Here is a 23,059-nt window from a genome sequence, read left to right on the forward strand (position 1 = left end):
AGTCGAAAGGGGGACCCAGCACCGCGGATGAATCTGAACTCAACAAAACTTTGCTGATCGGGTTATAAAGCAAGCAGCAAAATAAAACAGAAAGTGAAGTACTTCCACTTCGATGTTTGCACCTTGTGTCGGGTTATAGTTTTGGTGTGACTCGTGTTGGGTGTATTTTAAAATAGCTCCGGCTTTAAAGCAGTGCAGACGGGACTACTTTCCCCGGCGGATGAGCAGTAAATCCACCGCTCAACAGACTACCGGTGCACAGTTCACCGCTGAGCTGCAGCCAGACGGAGTGCGCTCACACCGGAGGGTTTAACTCCGGGATGCATCTGCGTGGCGTCTAATAAACAACAACTAGTTGTTTCTAACTAAATAACGCGTTCACCTGTCACTGTTTTGGACCGCTTTGGAGAGCAGTTGTTCCCGTGGAGACTTTGTAAGACACACTGTGGACGGGACTTAAAAGCTGAACTCAAGATGTCAATCCTGCCTTTCACTCCCCCCATCGTCAAGAGACTGCTGGGCTGGAAGAAGGGAGAGCAGAACGGCCAGGAGGAGAAGTGGTGTGAAAAGGCGGTGAAAAGTCTGGTGAAGAAGCTGAAGAAGACGGGACAGCTGGACGAACTGGAGAAAGCCATCACCACCCAGAATATCAACACCAAATGCATCACTATACCGAGGTAAAGGAGAGAGAGAGCTGCTGCTGTGTGTGTGTCTATGGTGACCGTGAACGCAGCATCCTATAGCTAACTGACACTTCAGAACAGACGTTAAAACCGTTAAAGACGTTAAAACCGTTAAAGGCGTTAAAACAGTTGTGTTACTCTCATGTTATCCCGGCTAACTGCTCACCTTTAACGTACACACACACACACACGTTCTTACTTGACTGATAAGTTGACACTTCCTGTCTCAAATATGTCCAACCTGCTGTCCCTTAATCATACAGTAACTGTTGCTAATGTGGGTTGATGTTAAGGAGCTAACAGTGGTCCATACAGAGAGCTAGCAGATCATCATCGTCATCATCATATGTACATTATGAGTGAGCTGAAACACCTTTTAGCAGCTTGTTGTGATGCACTTGACATGTAACTGCAGTCGTGTTGTTGAATGAGGTTGATATAATGTGTGATATTGATTAGTTAGCAGCAGCACATGCAATGCAGAAAGCACAAATGGAGTCCCAAGTTATATAACTTGGCCTTAATCTGGGACGCTTTCTCGCGCTGTGGGTTAGTGTTAGTGCGTAGGCGAGTCTGTGGAGCTGCTGGGGCTCCTTTACAATGCATCTACACCAAGACATTCCTCTGTCAACACAGGGTTTTAATCACATAATCAACTCTGGCATTCAACATCACATTACTGCTCGTAGTTTTAGTTATTCAGGTCAGTAATAAGCAGTCACTCTCCTCCCTTGATGTGAGGTTGTTGCAGGTATAAGAGCTGGTGAGGTGCTGTTTGTAAACACAGATTATGACAGCCAGCAGTCTTGAGTTTTTACTTCTGTCACTTTCTAAACATCACATTAGTAGGAGTAATGTGGAATTTAAGTTTTGTCTGATTTAACTTACAAAAAAATATTTAATCGCGATCAATCGCATGATTGTCCATAGTTAATCGCATTAATTGCAAATTATTTTTTTTATCTTTTCAAATGGCACCTTAAAGAGAAATTTGTCAGTTATTTAATACGCTTATCAACATGGGAGCGGGCAAATAGGCTTGCTTTATGACAATGTATTTATATGTTTATTATTGGAAATCAATTAACAACACAAAACAATGATAAATATTGTCCAGAAACCCTCACAGGTACTGCATTAAGCATAAAATAATATGCTCAAATCATAACATGGCAAACTGCAGCCCAACAGGCAACAACAGCTGTCAGTGTGTCAGTGTGCTGACTTGACTATGACTTGCTCCAAAACTGCATGTGATTATCATAAAGTGGGCATATCTGTAAAGGCGAGACTCGTGGGTACCCATAGAACCCATTTACATTCACATATCTTGAGGTCAGAGGTCAAGGGACCCCTTTGAAAATGGCCAGGACAGTTTTTCCTCTCCAAAATTTAGCACCGGTTTGGAGCGTTATTTAACCTCCTTCGCGACAAGGTAGTATGACATGGTTGGTACCGATGGATTCCTTAGGTTTTCTAATTTCAGATGATCTATCTTCACTCGAGCTTTAATAATGAGCCCGCTACAACCTCCGAAAGATTGATTGCGTTAATGCGTTAAAGAAATTAGCGACGTTATAATTAATTTGCATTAACACGTTATTGCGTTAACTTTGACAGCCCTAATTCTAATGTATGAATTGCCTTTGTATATATAACAGGACAGCATCTGTTACATACACTCAGTTACCAGTTTTTTCAGCACACCTTGCTAAATTTTGCCCACCCCATGTACAGTATATCAGCTGCGATGATTATAAATCAAATTGTTGATCAGAAAATTAATTGGCAATATTTTAATAATCAGTTAATTGTTTGAGTCAATTTTCAATACCAAACAGTGGTTGGTTCCAGCTTTTCAAATGTGAGGTTTTGATGTTTTACTTTGTCATATAAACTTTATTAGATCCGTCATATACAGACAGGTACATACATGAAATTTGACCTTTGTATTTAACCCGTCCTAAGCATTGTAGGAGCAGTGGGCTGCGGTATGCTCATGGGGAGCAACTTGGGGTTCAATGTCTTGCTCAAGGAGACTTGGTCATGCAAAATGTAGGACCCTGGGATAAAAGGACGACCCGCTCTACCCACTGAGCTACAGCCGCCCCACTACACTGTAGTGTATGATACGACACTAAATATCTTTTGGTTTTGAACACAAGACATTTGAATACATCTGTGTCAACTGTGTGTGTAAAAGGCATTTAACAAATTTCTGGCGTCTAGACCATACAATTAGTTGACTAATTGGGGAAATAATTAGCAGATGAATCAGTAATGAAAACAGTCATTAGTTGTAGCCCTAAATGAGCGTAGTCTAAATTATAGAAAAGGCCTCTCACTATAGTGCAAACGAATCCAACAGCCCTACAATATACAGTCTGTAAATGATTATAATATAACACCTCTCTTAAAAAGTTTCAACAAAAACTAAACATTATAACCTTCATGAAAGTAGGATTTATTGCAGGGTTGTCATATTAGACTGTATTCAATCAGGTGTAACTCATAAACTGGCAACAGAGTGTATGTTCACAGCTAATTTCTAAGTCTCTACTACTATTTTTGCAAATTATAAGTAACAAATAAAGGCCTCAAAGTTTTGCATGTGTCCACAAAATCTCACTTGCATGTGTGGGCAATTTAGATTTAATAGCATACTGTGTGTCAGATGAAAATTGAACCCGGTTTGCTGGGCACTCCCACATTCTTTATTGCCACAAGTGTGCATATCACAGCTTGCACAGGCCTGGGCCAGCGTTCAGAGTTAAGCCTACCCGGAAAGTTAAATAATGTTTGTCATGATCCAGGTTTCATATATCCCACCACTAATGCAGAGGGGAAGAGGGGGAGTGCATTAAGATGACCCCAGATCAGAGCTGGCTGTCAGTGTGGGCTAACAGTGTCCCTGGAGAGCTGCTGTTTCTATTAATTCCCCTACGTTCTGGCTCGCTGACAGCAGCTGCCTGCGTGTTCAGGCCTGTCCATGAGGAGGTCAGCTCCTATCTCTCTGACACATGTACTCCCTAATGAGGCTCATCGCTACCCCTCTTGATGACGGTTTGCCGTGATGCTGAGTGCTGAAGGAAGCAGGCAATGTGCATTGATTGAGTTAATAGTGGCATCCGGTGGTGGATTAGCAGATCAAGTATCTGTTGGGGGAATTTGAGGTTGGATTATTGAAAAGGGGGAAAACAGGCAGCTGATTCAGATATCATATCTTAAGCTAGGCATACACGGTATGATTTTAGCCCATTTCTGGCCCAAATTTGAGCCTCACAACTAACTTTAGAGTCGGACCGAATTTCAGCTTCGTCAGGTGTCGTTTGCCGTGCAGTGTACGGGGGGACCGAGGACCGATTAACTCCTGAATTTCTGACATGTCAGAAATTTTTGTCGGCTGTCCACAGGCTCTCACACAGTAGAAGCAGAGCCACGGGCCGACTTCCCAACGTCGGTGCCTTTTTTTTTTTTTTTTTTTTTTTACAGTAATTACAACGTAGCTATCAAGATAACAATGCACAATTGATATAGTAAAACATATAGCTAGCTTACCTCCAATTCTCTCTGTAAAATGGACAAGCCATACTGTCCACGTCTTCCTCGCCACGTGCTAGTCCATATACGCCGGCGCCTCTTTTTTTAGACATTTCAGCAGACAGGATGACACAGATGATTAAAACAGCACGTTTCTGACTTGTTAGAATTGTGACCTGAACAGACCTCTGCTAGCAAACAAACTTTACCTGCCTCAGAGCTTTTAAACAAATCTTTATTGACAACTGTCACCAGCCAGAACGGCCCTCAGGGGCCAACGGGCCGTGTTTTTTATTTATTTTACACGTACAGTGTGAGCACTCAGGTTGTGGCTGACGATCGGACCGTACAGTGTGAGCACATAAATCGTGAGCTGTGGCTTTATATCGCAAACGATCTACTCTCAAAGTAGGAGTTACACAACATTTCTAAAAACGTACAGTGTATGCCTGGGTTTAAAGGGTCAAATACCAGAAGCTGATTTTGAAATCTCAAGGCTAATGTCTTCCAGTTGTGTCAAACAAAGTTAAGGACGTTTGCAGGTTTTGTCCAAAGCAGCTCCTTCCTGAAAGTTTTGTCTGTCAAACCTACGATGCCAAGTGGTAAAAATGAGATGTTTAGAAGATTTGGGAAAGCCAGCTGTCAGATTTTAAAGGGCTGTGATCTGCTTGATGACATTTAAAATAACATGACTGTCTCTGGTTAGAAACCATGGTATCACAACTTGGTGAGTTTGGTCCACACGCAGTTATTTCTGGGTGTGGGTGGTTAACGTGGGCGGTGTGTGTGTATGTCCCAAAATATTTACACTGAGGATAAAGCCTGCGTCGCATGAAAAACATTAGTCACAGTCACTTTGATTTAAATTCCCATTTGAAGTCGGAAACAAAGGGCTTTTACAGTATATCGGGCTCTGCCTATCACTTGGGCAGGGCTACTGCTTTGCCTTTTAGGTCTCTGTGGTTTTCACAATGAGCTGTTTTCACTTTTTTTTTAGCAGTAAGCAAAGTGAATGCTGGGGCTCCTGTCCAAGTTCAAGCCTTAGTCACTCAACAACGAGCAATTGTGGCATTGTGGTGACTTACCCTCCCTCCCTCTTTTGCTCCCTCTCTCTCTTTTTAAAACCCTCTCTTCCTATGAGCTGTAAACGTGGGTTAGTCACAAACTTTGGTGTGTAAAATGCGTCAAGCCATGAAAATCGACCAGTTTCCCATGGTTTAAGGGGTGGATGTGAAGTGAGGTAGCTTGCACTGCTTGATCGTGTAAGGATGACTAACAAATGACTTCACCTCTGTTGTTTAAAGGCTGGCCCACACTAACAGATTTTTCAAATTTCAGTAGATGTTGGAAACATGAGATACCCCACACATAACAATATGTTATGTTAAATTTAATAGTTTTTTCCTATAGTGTGTGGAGAGCAACAATTTGGCCAAAACAGCACAACACACACTAAACAATTCCATTCATGAACAACAGAGTCCCAACACTCGTCACCAGAAATCTCGCAAAACTCTCTCGTGATCAAACGTGACTTTAGTGTAAACAAGCATGGCAGATGACGGGCAGGAAGATTTAGCGATGTTAGTTTTTGCACTACTTTGTATTGAAAATTCACGAAGAAAAAAGAACAAAATATGGAAGAAGTCATGGAGACATGTTAAATAAACACTTGTGTTGTTACCACTAATCAACAAGTTGATCCTCCACTTCTGAGTCCATCTTACTACTACTTTATGCTTTGCATTTGCATTAGCTGCCATGACTGCGGTTGTTGTCCTTCCTTCTTCAGTCAGGTTGGTTCCCAATTGGCTACAATTCTTTTCCAATTGTGACATAAGGTTCCTCACACACACAACAGGATGTATAATAGTAAATACTGAACATGTTTAATATTTGTGATTTGAAATTGGTGTGGCCAGGATGGACTTCTGAGCCGATCGGGGGGATGTAAAAAACACTCTTAACAAACCTCATACCACAAGAATATCTGGAAAGATAATCTTTAGAACCATCAAAAAATTGGGGCTTTGCTGACCATTGTCAAGAGGGGGGAATCGGGCCCAAAATAGGCTTGATTCTCATGTAGTTGTGCCTGGCATAAGTAGCCTACCATGGTAGAAACTACTCTTACTGGGGTCCGTACAAAAACACTGTATCATAATGTAAAAATAAATATGTAATTAAAATCCAAAGCAAAAAAGGGGTACAAAAGAAAAACAAACTTCAACCAAAACAACAACAAAAAAATAATCAACATCAATTATACTACTAATGACATTAACAACAAAACAAGTACCCACCTTAAAAACATTTCATCAACAGCAGCAACATTAAAAAACAGCGTATACATTTGCCGAAATTTAAATAAACCAAGAAACTTCCTCATTAATGATCATAGAGTCAGATATTATGTATCAAAACGTGTCATATTTGGAGAGGGGCTGGTGTTCTGTGCCATCAGGTATTTCTTTAAAATCTTCTTAAAAACAGTTTTATATGTTAAATGTGTGGATGGGCCAACAAAACATCAGACTTTGACACAAGAGGCTGCTATTTGGTTCCTGTTTTCTACCATTAGTCATTTTTAGTTTCTTTTAGCGATAGCAGTGATTGTTCCCTAATCTTAACCAACACGAAGAAGGTCCTGTAACCTTAAGGAAGTACATATTTAACCCAAACCACGGTGTTTCCTTAACGTTAACCAATACGTTATGAAAACATGACCTTTCCTTAACCCTAACCAACTAATTTTTGTCAGATCAAAACACGGTTTTATCTTTGTAAAATTGATTTGTAACTTCTTTTTTTTGAGGTGAACCCTTTTAAATACGTAGTCAAATAAAAACAGAAAATCGTCATATTTGAGAAGCTGGAATCAACATGTGCTTGTCATTTTTGCTCAACAAATTACTTCAATAATGGATTCTCAATGTTGTTGTCGATAAATTTCCTGGCAATCGACTAAACTATAGTTTCGGCATTTATATTGTGCAAACTAAGCATGAGTGACTAGTAGAGATGCACCGATACCGATACCAGTATCCCCATCCTGCAGTGTGTCGCTCACACCCTCCAGCTGGCTGTTAACGAGGGTCTTTTGGCACAGAGAAGTACTCGTATCGGTACTTGGTACTCGGTATCGGCGAGTACCCAAATGTAAGTACTTGTACTTGTACTCGGTCTGAAAAAAAGTGGTATCGGTGCATCCCATGTGACTAGGAAGCAGCGTTCTGTAAATGCTACACCTTGTGGCAGACGTGACTCTGAAGTAGAGCTGCTACGATTGTTCAAATAATCGATTAGTTGTCAACTATTAAATTAATCACCAACTATTTTGATAATCAAGAGTAATTTTTTAAGTTAATAAATTCAAAATTCTCTGATTCCAGCTTCTTAAATTGAATATTTTCTAGTTTCTTTACTCCTCTATGACAGTAAATGGAATATCTTTGAGTTGCGGACAAAACAAGACATTTGAGGACGTCATCTTGGGCTTTGGGAAACACTGATCAACATTTTTTCACCATTTTCGGACATTTTATAGACCAAACAAGAAAATTAATCGTTAGTTGCAGCCCTAAGAGAGACCTTCACAAGCTACTCTAGTTTTGTAACATAGATAGAAATTAGTCTGTCATTGAAATTAGGAGGAGATAACAAGTACTCAGTCTCTCAGTAACTTCTTGCATTGTCTAATCTTGTGTGTCAAATGCAAATTATTACACAAACGTTGTCTACCTGTCTGTAACGGTCCTGTCATGTTTGAACAGAGACAACTTTTTAACAGAGAACTATGTATGGATGCCAAACAATCCTTAGCAGAAAGATACACATGTTAATGTTACAGGCAGTAATTTAAGAGTTAATAGGTTAACATAGGAGCTTGCAGAGCAGCAAAATGATGTAGGATAGCAGTTTAATGGGGGAACACTGATGGTATATTATTCAAGGTGTGTTGCGTGTGTGTGTGTGTGTGTGTTATGTCTTTTCTCAGAGCCTGGGGGAGTGGATTCCTCATTCCTACCTACCTTAACTTAGTCTGGGTTTTGGCCAGCGCTGGGGAGTGCTTTCGTCTTGTCCACACACATCCCTCCTGGCAGCAGTCTGATTCACACTGCTGCATGTCAGGGCAGGAAGGAGGGAGTGAAGGAATCCCAAGCACAGAAATAAAAGATGAGATAAAACCAGATAGACAGGAAAAGAATATGGACTAAGAATGAAAGAGACTGCATTCGTGAGAAAGAGGGTGAGGAGGACAGAGATCAGTCCCCTTTTCACATACTAACGTCGCCATTCACTGGTCAAGACTCGGGTCCACAACTGTGTTTCCATACATGTTACTGCTTAACGGAGTTGTTGAGATTCATAGAGGATGTTGCAGACAATTTATAAGTTTAGAAGATTCCTTTTATTGATTTAGCCAGCCTATGAAAACGTTTGTGCCAAAACTGGTGCTCCACAGTCACACAGAGGTTGTGTTTGTGATCTAGAATAGCACAATTTATGACTGAACTGGCTGTCTCATACACTGTTTATTAGGGTGGGGGAAAAAATCGATACAGCATAGTATCGTGATATTTTGCGTGGCAATATTGTATCGATAAACGGACATCAAGTATTGATATTTTATTATATAATAATCTGACGGCCGCTATTCTGTCTTTCAGGGGTGGTAGCGGGTTCAGTCTTAAAGCTAGAGTGAAACTAGAAAACCTAAGGAATCGATTGGTACCAACCATGTCATGTTAGCTTATCGGGAAGAATGCTAAATAACGCTCCAAAATTGCGCAAAACTTTGGCAAGGAAAAACTGGCACAGACATTTTCAAATGGGTCCCTTGACCTCTGACCTCAAGAGAGGGACAGACTGAGAGAAAGTATGTAAGAGATAAAGGGAAATGCAAAGGGATGAAGGGGAGTTGGGGATTCCCAGTGTTGTGTCTGCTGCTGCTGCAGGGGAGGGCCTGGGATTTAATGAGGGAGGATGACACATAAATTATAGACAGAAGAAGTCAGAATAAAAGGAATGAAAGCGGCAGGGATGAGAAATTAGAGGGGATCAGGATGTGAAAGAGAAAGGTAAACCAGAAAGCCAAGGGATTAAATGAAGGAAGAGAAGGAGACAGAATATTTGGCAAGAGGCAGCGTGTTGGATTCTCGAGCTTATCAGAGGGAGACTGTGGTTACTGTGTTTGGCATGCAAAAAAAAGAAACATGCTAACAGCTAAGATAGAACTGGTTTGTTTTCCAGCTAAACAGCAGTTCAGCATCAAAAGAAGCGTGTCTGTGTGTGTCTGGATGACAGACTACATCAAATGCACACTGACACACACACACTGCAGCTACTGTGTCAAGAAGATATTGTTTATACCTGCACTGCTTCATACGCCTCCTGCTTGAATCTTGCACATAAGCCCTGTTTCGACCGCAGGAAATTCCCCCGGAACTAGGAACCTTTTGAGGAACTCATTGTGTTTTGACTGCGGGACCAGGGTCTAAATGAAGTTCTGGGGTCCTTTTCCAGGACCTTTTTACCCACCAAAAAAAGGCCCTGGTCGGGGGGGTATTACTTTCTAAAAAGTACAGGAACTTCCGGGGTGGAGTTTAAAAAAAAACAAAAAAAAACTTTAAAAGACTTTGCAGGGATGACCATTGCTGATTGGTAAAACGCACACAGTGCCGCTGCTTCAACTGTACCGCTTCATTCATAAAACAAGGAAGTACTCTATGATAGATTTAGGACAATCTTAGGACGAGAGGAGAGCATTTCTCTTTGTTTGATAACATTAAATGTAAAGTTAGGCTTTGCTGTTGGCTTTCCGACTCATTTAAAAAAAGACAGAAAGACAAAGAAAGAGAGAGAGAGATTGTACGAGTGAGCTTAGACGGCGAGCGAAAAAATAAGTTATTTTCATATTGTTTCACGGCGGTTACGTTCTAAAGCACATATAAATAACGATCAAACACTAAACAGATGATTTACTGTGGAGACAGACACACTTAGTTTCATTTTCCTCCATTGCATTTCATTCATCCAACGTGCATCAGTAAATACTACGCAGCAGTAAATATCATCGCAGTGAGACAAAACCTACGGTTAATTTTTTTCAACGTTATTTTTAGATGAAACGGGCGGACACACTGAACTGCAGGCTGCAGTGTGTTTACTGCTGTGACCATCAGCAGCCCTCATCCCATGTCATGTTGTATTTTCATACGTCAGCGGAATAATTTGCATAATCTTTGCAGGTCTTTAGACCGCTAAGGAAACGCACACAACGATGGCCTGGTGGAACATTTTAGTTCCTTGAAAAGTAGTCCCGGAACTAAAATTACCAGGAAATTCTTTGTGGAAACCAGACTGTGTTCTACACCAGTTCTACACATCCTGTTATTTGGTATAGCAGATGTCTGTGTGTCCTGTCTTTATCAGTGCATATTGTTTGTCTGAATTGTTAGTGATTTTTATATTGCCGGTATGTCTTGTGAATCGGTTGTTAGTCATCTTATTTGACACATGCTGTTTTCATGCTGTGGTGAAAGTTGGTAGAATGATGTTGCAAGTGAAATGCTGAAATAACGAATTCACTTTTTTTGTCAATGAGAAGCCAAAGACGGAGTGTGATTGATGATGACACACTCACAGATATTTTACTTTAAGCAACACCTGCCCAGGTTAAATCCAGGTTTGGTTTTAATTTTTTTAATTTTTTAATTTTATAAAGCTGATGTTGAACACTGTCATGACATGTAGGTGCATCTATCTTAACACTAGTTGACGTAGCCAGCATACTGTTGACACAGTTCTATGAATTCTATTTAAACTATTTTAGGGCTGCAACTAACGATTATTTTCATAATCTATTAATCTGCTTATTATTTTCTTGATTGATTAATTCTGTCTGTGGTGTATAAAAAATGAGAGTTAAAAGTTATGACATGGAAAAGCAGCAAATTTCACAAGCTTTAACCAACAAATGTTTGAAAGACGACTTGAGGATTGATCGATTATCAAAAAGTTTCTGATTAAATTTCTGTCGATAGACCAATAGATGGTAATCTATCATAAATGTATTAATGTAATAGATAAAGGTTGCAGCTGTAGATTATTTAGAAACTAATCTTTTTTAACATCTTACCTAAAGTAATTGAATATCTTTGACTAATATAATATGTAAGGGATAATGTACCCACTTTCTGTACATTTTCTTGCTTATTACACGGCTACTTAGTTAAGAAATCAATAATTATACTCAAAAACGGTCCTCCAGAGTCCGACATCAGAACTGTGTCCATAGCAACAGTTTGTTATACATAGCAACGGACTGCTATAAAGAAATAACAGTCCGTAGAATGCCGTGATTGACCAAACAGAATCGAGTATTCAACAAAGCCGTGTAATAAATATTATATATTTATAAATGATAAAAATAATTGCAATATTACATTTGAAAAATTACATAATCAAAGCATTTGAGCTGACGAATCAGTACAGTTTCGGATTTGGGAAATCCTTGCTCTTTTCTCTTGCCATTATCTTCATCATACTTCGGTGTGGTCAAAGGTCTACCATCTCCTTTTTGCGCGCACATACACACACACACACACACACACACACATACACACACACACACACACACACACACACAGACACAGTCTTTCTCTCTCCCACTCACTTAGGCATCACACCTGAGTCATCCGAGACAGCATTGTTCGACAGGGACGCGATACAAGACAGGTCACCGAGAGTTTATGTGTGTTGTCTGTCTGTGTGTGGTTGGCTGCTCTAATACGTTGCCCTCAACAGTTGGGTTCAGGATTCCTGTCATTGTTTGATTTGCTCGACAGAAAGTGGATACTGCTGCACTAAGTGTGTGTCTGTGTGTGTGTGTGTGTGTTTGAAGACTACAGTACCTGTGTTATGGTGTTTACCTTTTTGTAACCAAAGAGTTTTAACCTAAAAAACTGAATAAGTCAAAGCTCAGTGGCTTCACCTGGCTGCTGGGTAATGATTTGATTTAATGGTTTACTGTTTCATATAGTGAGGGTATCATGATATTGTGATATGACATTTTTATTGCTGATATTTCTGATGTTTAAATTAATAACAGATAGGTCCTCGACCAAAGAAATTCTTATTCAACTAACAATTGAAATGATACATCATTAGTTGATTTAATCGACATATCTGTGAAACAGAGTTTCTCCACAAAGAATCACACAAAAGCACCATTTTAAATCCTGTGTTTACCAGAGATGTGCTCAGAAGTTTATTGGAAATAAGTCATTCAACATGAAAAAAGCATAAAAAATGACTAATCGACTAAAGAAATCTAAAGGCCCAGACACACCAAGCCGACATTGAAGAACTAGCGGCGATGAAGGCCGACTGTTGCGTTGCCTGACGTTACCTTTGTCTTGGCCGACAAGTTGCATTTGTTTGCGCTGCAAAGACTACAGGCGACGGGAAGTTAGCACTTACGTTCTGTACCTGCGTGAGAGGAAATAACTCTCCACACCAGCAGGTCGTGGTAGTCTGTATTCGTCATTCAAAAAGGGAAACTGGAAGACCGAGGACTGCGGATATACAAGCCGTTGTTATGATGCATACATGAAACAAAGTGGCGTTTGCCGACCTTTTTTACACCACTCTCACTCACCACTCACCACTTAGCTTCATTCCAGATGGCCATGTCGTTATCTATCTCGTCATCCGTGTTTTGGAATGATCAGATGAGATAAAGATGAAAAATGAGAAGAGCCTTCTGTGTGTGTCCTCTTGACTTTACTCGTTGGCTTGCTTTCCTCACGTCTGTTTCTCTTCTCGTGCACTGATTCGTTTAAGCTGAACAGCCAATCGGAGTGATTTCTCTCACCGATTCTCAACATGCTGAATTGGCCAAAAAAACTCAGACACAGGCAGACTAGAGCCAACGGTGCGGGACACACCGCAAAAACTAGGCTGACAGACGCTCAACCACTGTCGACTGTCGGCTTGGTGTGTCAGGGCCTTTAAAACTAAGTTTGTCCACAAAGAATCACACAAAAGCACCATTTTAAATCTTGTGTTTACCAGAGATGTGCTCAGTTACTTGAAAATAAGTCATTCAGCATGAAAAAAGTCGACTAAGACCAAAACAGCCAATTAGTTGACTAACCGTCTAAGGGGGGTCAGCACTAATAACAGTTATTAGAAAGGTTTTACAGTAATTGAAATCACACGTAATCACATTGAACTGCATGAACTGTCATGTAGTTAAAGTCATTATTTATTTAAAGGAAATGTGATTACCGCATTCAGGCCGCTTACTAATATCAAACGGATTTCATCATACATGTTGTATCAGTGTGTGTGTGTGCGTGCGTGCGTGCGTGTGTGTGTGTGGTTACTCAGCTCAGAGGAATGCTATTTCTGCCTGCCGGGGCCTTGAGGAGGGCGTCGGCTGCTGTTTGGTTTTCGGCTTGCTCCGGGGGTGGAGGGGGTTAGACAGACAGCTCTGCCTCGACTTGGCCTTCTCACTATCTGCGGGGGAGTGCACGTGCACAGCGTAGAAACATACACATACTGTACACGCACACACACACACACACACACACACAGACACGTTCACCAGACAACAAGCCTGTCTTTGTGCTCCTCTGGCCACTACCACCACCACCACCACTGCTGCTACTGCTGCTACTGCTGCAGGGTGCTGAATGAATTGGAGACTCAAAATTGTTTGCAAGGTGTGAATGTGTTTGTCGATGTGTGTTAGCTCAGTAGTAGGCTGTTCAGGTGTATAGGGTTAGGTATCAGATCGTAATTAGATTCGTAATCTTGTTTACTTATTCTATGATCAGATAGTTTCTGATTTAAATCCAAATTTTGAAAATTTAAATGCTGTTTTAGTTCTTGTATTTCTGCCCATGTTTAGACAACATTTAAGAACTTTGGCTTCTTGTTTTAGATGAAAGAAGCTCAATAATTCATATCAGCATCAGGATCGAAAACTTTTAAATCATACCCAGTCCTTGTACTCTACCTCACTTCCAGTGCATGTTGGGATATGCTTCAGGCCCCCACAATGCTGAATAGATGAGCAGTTTAGACAATGGATGGATGGATGGATAGATAGATGATGGATATACTCAACTGTCTTGGGTAGCAATTGAGATAAACTTTGCTGGTCCATAGAAAGTAATTTGATAAGGAAGGGAAAAACTGTTATTTTTTGCTGATCAGTCAACAGCAATGTACTTGTCTGTCAGTATGAGAAAGTTCTCATTTCTGCTTTATTATTTACACATCAGACATTATGCACTTTTTTTTTTTTTCACCTGTAGCCACATTTGAGCTCACATAGCTTTTGTTTAGGCTATATTCCAGATTTCTGACCATCAGCACAGAAAATAATCAACTATCAACGACTGACGTAAGCTGTGGGATTGACTATGGGGTTAACATTTGTTGGGCAAAGTTACTGAGCATGTAACCTTAAATGCTCCAAAGGTAAAGGGGATGGTTGATTTTAATGAAATTTGTACTTAATGTAACAGTGCCTAAATTTAAGTCATTAATAAAGCTCAGTTGATTTTAGTCTTACGTAATCGTTGTAATTTGTCAAGTCGATGTGGCAATCCTTAAGATTTCAGTCCTGGTTGATTTGGCGACACCCTGTTTACTGGTGGTAACAACAAATGGTTTAATACTACAAGTCCCAGAATAGGGCAGCAAAGAAACTATTAACGTTTTAAATACAGAAGTCAGGCAGGAAATGACCTTTTTCCAAAAACCTCTGAGCAACCATGATCTGATTTTATGCTGCTCACGGCATGAGCCTGTTAACAGCGAAAGTGAAAGTAGTTGGTGTGTATCCTGTCGCCTGCAGATCTTCATCTAACAGCTCACTGTGGCTGCTGCTTCTTGTTCCATTACTCCTTGCAATATTTTAAACTGATCCACTGTCAAAAAATGGCCGTTTTTGTTACATTTTTATTAACAATAGCAGCAATACGTTGCATTTCCTGAGTACTTCATAATAAAAGTCTACTCATGTTTCGCCAGTTAAATGCTTCTAATGTTAAGCTGCATCAGTAGGAAATGTTCAGTTTGCATTAGCAGTAACTTTATACAGCGTTTTTCCGGGAATGTCGCCACATACACTTCAGTAATACTGCAAATATCTAAATAGTGCAATGCTTTCATCAGTGGGCCATAGGCTCAATCACAATTGTGTTACCTCATTTGGCAAAAGATAGTGACTTAACAGACATTTATTTAAATGAAAATCTTTGAGATTATTACTTTAATATCAGCTGTTTATCAAATCACACTCAACACTCAAACATAATGCAAATTTAGAGTGTTTTTTATTGTAGAAATTTCACTTTTTGAGCAATCTGTTTTAAAGAAGGAACAAGCATTAATTTCACTGGACTAGTAGACACTCTGCCCTACTGTAGGAAAAAGCCTTAACCGGACTGTGGAGAAAAATGTATCGATGACTTGCATGTGGAATATTTTCAGTCATTCATCATTTTGATGTATAAAGAGGGAGACGGGCTGCTCAGCTCATTGACTATTAGCAGTAAAACTAATGGTTCCCAGTCCTCCATTGTGTCCCCGGTCTTTTGAGTCCAGACTAGGTTATTTGTCGTCTAGCCTGACTGGTCGTCTGTCTGCTGGTTTCTTATTTCACATCCTTCACTGGTCCCAGCACACTCCAGTCCTATGATATCACCTGTGGGTTACAGTCACACTGGCTTTTCTCTCACACCCTATTCTTGGTTCTCTTCCTTCACCCCCCGCCCCCTCACCCCCCCCCCCTCCTCCTTTTGTTAGAAAAAGAGAAGTCTGATGGCTTTTCCAGAGAGAGTGGGAGGTGTGTGTGTGGAATACGTTTCTCTGTGTGAGTTTCACCACAGCTGGAATGTACTCACGAGCCAACATTTGTGCACTTTGAGCATTTTTCTTTTGTGATTAAGTTGATTTTTGCTGCCCCGCAATGATATATATATTTATGTAAAACAAAAAAAATCTAAATAAGAACGAAAAAATGTTTTTAAATCAGTTAGATTTTTGAGAAAATGTCCATGAGTAGATACAACTGAAGTCTAAGGTTTCACCATCTGTCCCTCAGTGTCAACGGACACAGGCTTCTTTCTGGAACTGCAACAAATAACTTTCCATTGTCTTCTCGATTAATCGTTTGATCTATAAAATGTCTTGTTTTAGTCCAAAACCTCAAAGATATTATTTTAATATCACATAAGACAAAAAAGCAGCAAATGCTCATATTTGATGCTTGAAAAATGACTGAAATGATTGATCAATTATTAAAATAGTTGCCAAATAATTTTCTGCCAGCCAAGTAATTGATTACTTGGGATTTTTTTAGTTTTACTTTTTAGTCTTACTGTTTTGCACAAATGTTTACAAATCACAGAATAATTCCTCCACTGACCTTTGGCTCTAGCAGATGAGAGTGCAATGCAACCGCAAGACAAAACTATGTTTTATAGAATAGAGTGGGATAATATGAGGATATATAAAGTGAGATGATAAAAAATTGTCAACCAGATTTTGCTCTACTTTTTCTACTAAGATAGTTTTACATTTAATGTTCCTGGTCGTATTATTACAAGAAAAAAACATTTATAGGAATATTTGATTTTTGCATCTTTTCAAGTATTTAGTGGCCTGGAGCCAGAAACAAACAGTATTTATTCTAAATGAAATGATTATAACTTTCTAAACTCCAGTCTCATACTACTATAAACTGCTGTGCAGGGTTTTGTCATCTGAAAGGCTTTATAACTCATGGATGTTACTCTAAATTGGCCTTCCATTTAATTTTCTCACCGGTATCTGAAACAACACGCCCCCCACCCCCACCAACGCAGCAGCCCCTTGTTGTTTGAATGCATTTCTGTTTTTGGTCTGTACGCAAGGTAAATTAGACCAACACAGTGACATGGGTTGAACCCACGTCAGTGACAGAACTGAAGGGTCAGTGCATGTCTGGCTTCACAGTCCTCCTCCTGACCAGGGCTGAATGAGGATGCTGCCCAGCTTTGCTGAACTGGTGTTTCCAGAAGGGACTTTAAAAGGGTTGGTTGAACAACCGGCGATTTCTGTTACATTCGCGTAGGTGTGTGTGTCTGTGCATGTCTGTGTGTGTGCATCAGCTGGATGATCAACTGTTTTAGCGAAACAGAAACAAAATATAACTCACCACAAAACCATCTTGGTTAGTCTTTCCAACAATCTGGCAACTCTGGTTTGTTCGAAATCTACCCTCATTTCACAAGTTCAGTGTGGAAATATGCCGACTCTGCAGGTTGTTTTCCCCCGCTGTCTCTCTCTGCCCGTTGAGCAGCGTCTGAGCGGCTCCTGTACGTTGGAGGTGGATCATTAAATTAGCAAAATAAAATGACAAACACCCAAAAAACAAACGTCGATGTACTCAGCCAATCGCCGATAGCCAATATATTCTCACAACCGTAGGCTTTAATTCAGTGTTATTGTTGACCTCAAACCAACTTAAGTGGGAGACACAGAGAGCTTACAGAGCTATATTTTTATTTGTATGGTTATGTAATGTAATTAATTCTACGGTTGCAGATTCTTTGAATGGTGGCACAACAAGGGATTAACATGTGACAACAACCATGCGAGTACAAGTTCAACGTGGGTTGAAAATCATTCATTAATGTACGACACAGGTGTCCTGCATGGAAAAGGGGATAGCTGCAGTAGAAGCAGACGAAGCAGTTTTAGGGAAAATTAGTTCACCAGCAAGCCGTGCGTCCGGTTTCAAAACCAAAACTTTATTGCAGCCCCTTTCTCCAGAATTAGTGAATGATTTGTGTCTTCACATGTTGTTGTTGTTGGAGGACAGCAGCTCTGTGCTAGATGTCACTGGACTGCAGCCCTGTTGGTCATGGCTCGACAGACTGGCCGCAGACTTTATGAAAGGCACAAAGGCCATTTCAGCCTTACACCCCCACACTCCCGCCCTCACCCCTCACTCAGTACTGGGACGGAGGCAGGGCGGTCGGGATAGTGGGACAGTGGGACAGACGGAGGAGATGGAGGGGGGGTTTAGGGGCCCAGTCACAGACACTCTGAGCTGCCCTGAGCTGTTGAGACAGTCTGCCAGCCCTATTGTCCAGCAGCACCCTCCTTTCTTTATCCATCATCCACTTTGTCCTCCCCCTCATGTGCTCTCAAAGGACAGATTGTGACTGGAGATCCTGATGTTTACATGCACTTGCAGGCATAATATCTTTTAATTTTTGGATTAAACATAAGAGTTTAGCAGCCTAATGACCAACACTGGAAGACAACAAATAATAAAGTAGACTTTTAAAGGCGTTTAGATCCTCACAGTGTTTGCTGGCATCTTTTTAGTGAGCTTAGACTTTCATTTGAGTTTGAAGCTTGGCAGAGAGTTGTAAAAAGTCCATGTCAAAAGGTCTGAGCCCACAGGGAGAGAGGGTGTATGTGTGTGTGTGTGTGTGTGTGTTTGTTCGTTCAGCACTGCTCGGACCACGGCCAACCTGAACACACACACAGTGTATATGTTTGTGTCTCTGAGCGTAACTCTGCAGTGTTTGTTTTGCCCCCTCCCTCCCCAGCCCAGTGAAGCTCAATTTGCTCTGTCTGAGTCTGTTTTATGAGTCAGCCAAATACACACACACACATATGTAAAATGTGTTTATCTACTCCTCTTCACAATTCGTCACATCCATGTGTCCTCCCTCTTTTCCATTCAAACCCCTCCTTTATACAAATGATTACTAAATATGTGAATTTGTGTGTGCACGGATTGCACTCCCTACCCTTCACACAAACAGAGCTGGTTGGGCATAAAGGTCACGTTCAGACTCAGCTTCGGGTCATAAAACACAATCATGTTGACACGATTTCCCCCCTGGCAAAAAATCTATACCAATTTGTCGCTTTCCTTTTTGGACATCAATTTCACTCTGACTGTCTCTTGACAGACACGCCGGCACTTTGTTCTCAATCAGAAAGGGAATCAAGATGACCTAAAGATGACACTAGCATGTTTTAACCAGCCTTACATGTTGTCTCTACAGTAGGAAATACAAATCAATGCAGACAGAGAAGTGGAGGGTTTGGATATTTTTTATTCTTTGGGTTAATAAGTAATCTTTTTCATGCCTGCAGTAAACGTAGAAAAGAAAGTGTTTGTTTGTATTAACTAGTCCTGAAAGGATTAGACAATTAATGTATTAGTCTGTCGACAGAAAAATAATTGACAATTATTTTGATAAGTAATCGATTAATCTTGATTTTCACAACATTCCCTTGTTCTAGCCTCTCGGTTGTGAATATTTGCTGCTTTAATTTTTCTTATGTTGACACTAAATTATATATCTTTTTTTGGTTTTGGGGTGTTGGTCTGACAACACAAGCAATTTGATGACATTAAGAAATTTCAATGGGAATTTTAAAAATAATTTTATAGACCAATCGGTTCATCGATTAATTGAGAACATAATTGGCATGTTATTTGATGATGAAAATAATGATTAGAACTAGCTTTTTATTTTCAACTTCAAATCATTGTGATGTATCACATTGAAGAACTTTGCAAATTTACGTATAAAAACTAGAATTGAAATCACATTCAAATGTATAGGTTACATAAGTTTTGTGAGATGCAAAATACTGAAACAACTAGTCTATTTATTAGGGTTTTGTTGTCGATCTACAGAAAATAAAACAATTAAAATTGAAAAAAAAAATTGTTACCAGCTTCTCCAATGTGAAAATTTGTTCCCTTTCTCTGTTTTATATCATCTTTTATATAAACTGTATATCTAAAGCTCTTGGATTGTTAATCAGATAAAACAAGACATTTGAAGATGTCACAAAGGATGCTGGGAAACAGTTTTCTGACATAATTGAGAAAATAATCGGCGGATTGATAAACAGTTATCTTGCAACACGTGCTGAAATCGGCCTTATCCAACCTCAAACTATGCACTATTCATTTTGATGTTCGGTTTGCTGTTTTAAAAGCTTAATTTGAGGCACACAGAAAAACAATTTTACACAAAGGCAATACTGAAAAACAATATATCTTAAGCAAAACAAAATTGATTTATTCCTTCTTCTATTTTTTTTAGTATGAGTTATAACTTTGTAAACAAAATCCGTCTGTGTTGATCTGTGTTGACCAGTTTCTAGTGCTAAAGGTTGAAAACTGCTGTCTCGGATTCTTGGAAACCTTCAGATCCCACCCATGTCCACCCAGCAGGGAATTTGGGGTCATAGTTCTCCCCCATCTGCCTCCCCCCCGCTACATAGCTGAAGCACTCTGAGCTCCAAATCATTTTCAAGTGTTTTGCAGGATCTGAGGTTGCCTGGCTCTTCCTCAAACAGGCTGAGGCTTGATGGTGCAGGAGTGGTTTTTACTGTTTTTTCCCATAAAGTCTCAGTCAATTTACCGTCATAAATGTCTTCAATAAAATGAGTCATTCAGATTGAGGAGGGTATAGTAAGTGTTTGAACCTGTCTAGGTGTTTCATGTGCACGGTACTTTGACTGTTGCTGTTGGTTTTCCTTTCTTTTTTCCCATAGATATACAATTAAATTGAGTAAAACTACTACATAAGAGAGTAAACTGCCATAGTTTATTGCTAATGGAAATCATCACTAGTTGCAGCTCTAAATCACAATTTAAAGTATTTAAAAAAAAACTGTCTTTCCTGAATGTTTGATGAGGAAGGAAATGTACTCAACATGTTTGGATATACTCAGTGTGTTTTTAAAAAAAACACTGAATATACATTGTACATTTTGTTTGTTTACAAGAGAACACCACAGGTGACATTAAACCCTAGAGACAAAATACAAGACTTTTAAGACCTCACTGAAAGTATTCTGCATCACATGATGTCACACATCAAATTAGTTCAAACTTATGATGTGTCGAGGTTCCTGTCACGGAAATCAAACGTGATGTCTGGGGCTCAGTCGGGAGGTTGGAGATTTTAATCGTAAACCTCCACACACTAGATAATCTGTACTGTGCTATTGTCCTGTGTTTCACTGAGTTCAAATTGATATCAATCTCTCCCCAAGTTTCTTCCATTTTTTTCCATATGCCGTAAGTTTTTGGGTACTTTTTCCTTGTCTTCTTGGATAATTGTGGCTGGTTTGTGAACTGTTGCTTTTGTGCACCCTTAGGGGTAGGAATCACCAGAGTCCCCACAATATGATATTGTTACGATATTTCAGTCACAATACTATATTATTACGATTTTAAACATTTTGCGATATGCTGAGTATTGCGATAAGATATATTGACATATATTGCGGTTTATTGCCTTTTTCAACTTCAAATTATGCAGTTTGTCAACATGTGTTTTATCTAATAAGATACAGTTTTCACTCACTCACTTCATCTCAGAGATTTCATTCACTTATCTTGAGGTCAGAGGTCAAGGGACCCCTTTGAAAATGGAAAATTTTGCATAAATTTGGAGCTTTATTTAGCGTTTTTCCAGACAAGCTAACATGACATGATTGGTACCAATCAAAAAAAAAATAACCCTTAGGTTTTCTAGTTTCACATGATACTAGTATCTTCACATGATACCAGTATCTTCACTGAGAGCGCTACAACCTCTGAAAGACAGAAGAGCGTCCAGGCCTGCCGGCGGGCTGTCGGATTTTTAAGGGGTTAATAGTTTATATAATAAAAATCGATACTTGACATCCGTGTATTTATACAATATTGTCACGCCAAATATCTCAATACTATGCAGTATCGATTTTTTCCCCCCACCCCTATGCACTCAATCAATTAATAATGGCCAAGTGCTGTTTCCTAGCATTACTGAGGATTGGTGATGTTGGTCGTTGTTACTGCTGTATAAAGTCATATTCATTGTTGAGTGTAGATCCTCTGTATTGTATTGCACTGCACATGTGCAGTTCAACTATTGAACATATTAGTGTGAGTCACTCATACCATTCCTTTACTGTAAGCCCTTTCTCTGAAAACACTGACTGGAAGGGGCTTTACAAAGAGAAGGACAGTCAGCACTGTAGGACACCAAGTAGCCAGTAATGCCACTGCAGTTTGTGCATGTGTCTGTCTCAGCCCACGCAGCGTCTAGCCCCACCAAACACCCACTCAGCTGCAGGGACTGAACACACACATACCACTCACATCAGATCAGCTCTGTCTGACCATTTAACACATCTACAGTGATGTTTTACTGCTGCAAAAGAGTAATGGAACACCTTACAGTATAATCACAATAACCCTGCATTAAATACTACCTCTTTGAGGATTATAGTACACTATTTTTTGTAGATTCTGTCAGAGAGGTATTGTTCCAACGTTTGTGCCGTTATTAAGTAAATCTTGTTTCCATTAGTGTTGTGAGAGTCTGCATGTGATCTCTCTTCCTCTTCGCCTCTTTCATGTGTTTCCCTCGTGTTATCATGACTTTTGGACAATTTCCCATGATTCATTTTTGTAGCTGCCTTTGTTCATTTATCTGTGATTGAGTTGCTTCAAATCTACTAACCAGAGCTACAACGATGAATCGATTAGTATTTAACTATTAAATTAATTTTTAAAAAATTTTTGATAATCGATTAATTGGTTTGAGTAATTTTTTAAGAAAAAAAATCAAAACTTGTCACATTCAAGCTTCTTAAATGTTTCTTTACTCCTCTATGACAGTAAACTGAATATATTTGAGTTGTGGATAAAACAAGACATTCAAAGATGTCATCTTGGGCTTTGGGAAACACTGATCAACATTTGTCACCGTTTTCTGACATTTTATAGACCAACTAAT

The 23,059-nt window shown here is 39.8% G+C and overlaps 1 protein-coding gene across 1 annotated transcript in view; it reads left to right on the top strand.

Moving 5' to 3' along the window:
* Positions 1-243: 243 nt before the first annotated feature.
* Positions 244-23,059, top strand: part of LOC119501556 (mothers against decapentaplegic homolog 3) — a 35,532-nt gene continuing 12,716 nt past the window's right edge. Inside the window, exon 1 of the mRNA XM_037791989.1 lies at positions 244-677. Within this exon, the coding sequence (XP_037647917.1) occupies positions 475-677 (203 nt within the window). The 5' untranslated portion in view covers positions 244-474. The remainder of the gene's footprint in view (positions 678-23,059) is intronic.

The sequence above is a fragment of the Sebastes umbrosus genome, chromosome 2, assembly GCF_015220745.1.
Source record: "Sebastes umbrosus isolate fSebUmb1 chromosome 2, fSebUmb1.pri, whole genome shotgun sequence".
In the NCBI taxonomy this organism is placed as follows: domain Eukaryota; kingdom Metazoa; phylum Chordata; class Actinopteri; order Perciformes; family Sebastidae; genus Sebastes; species Sebastes umbrosus.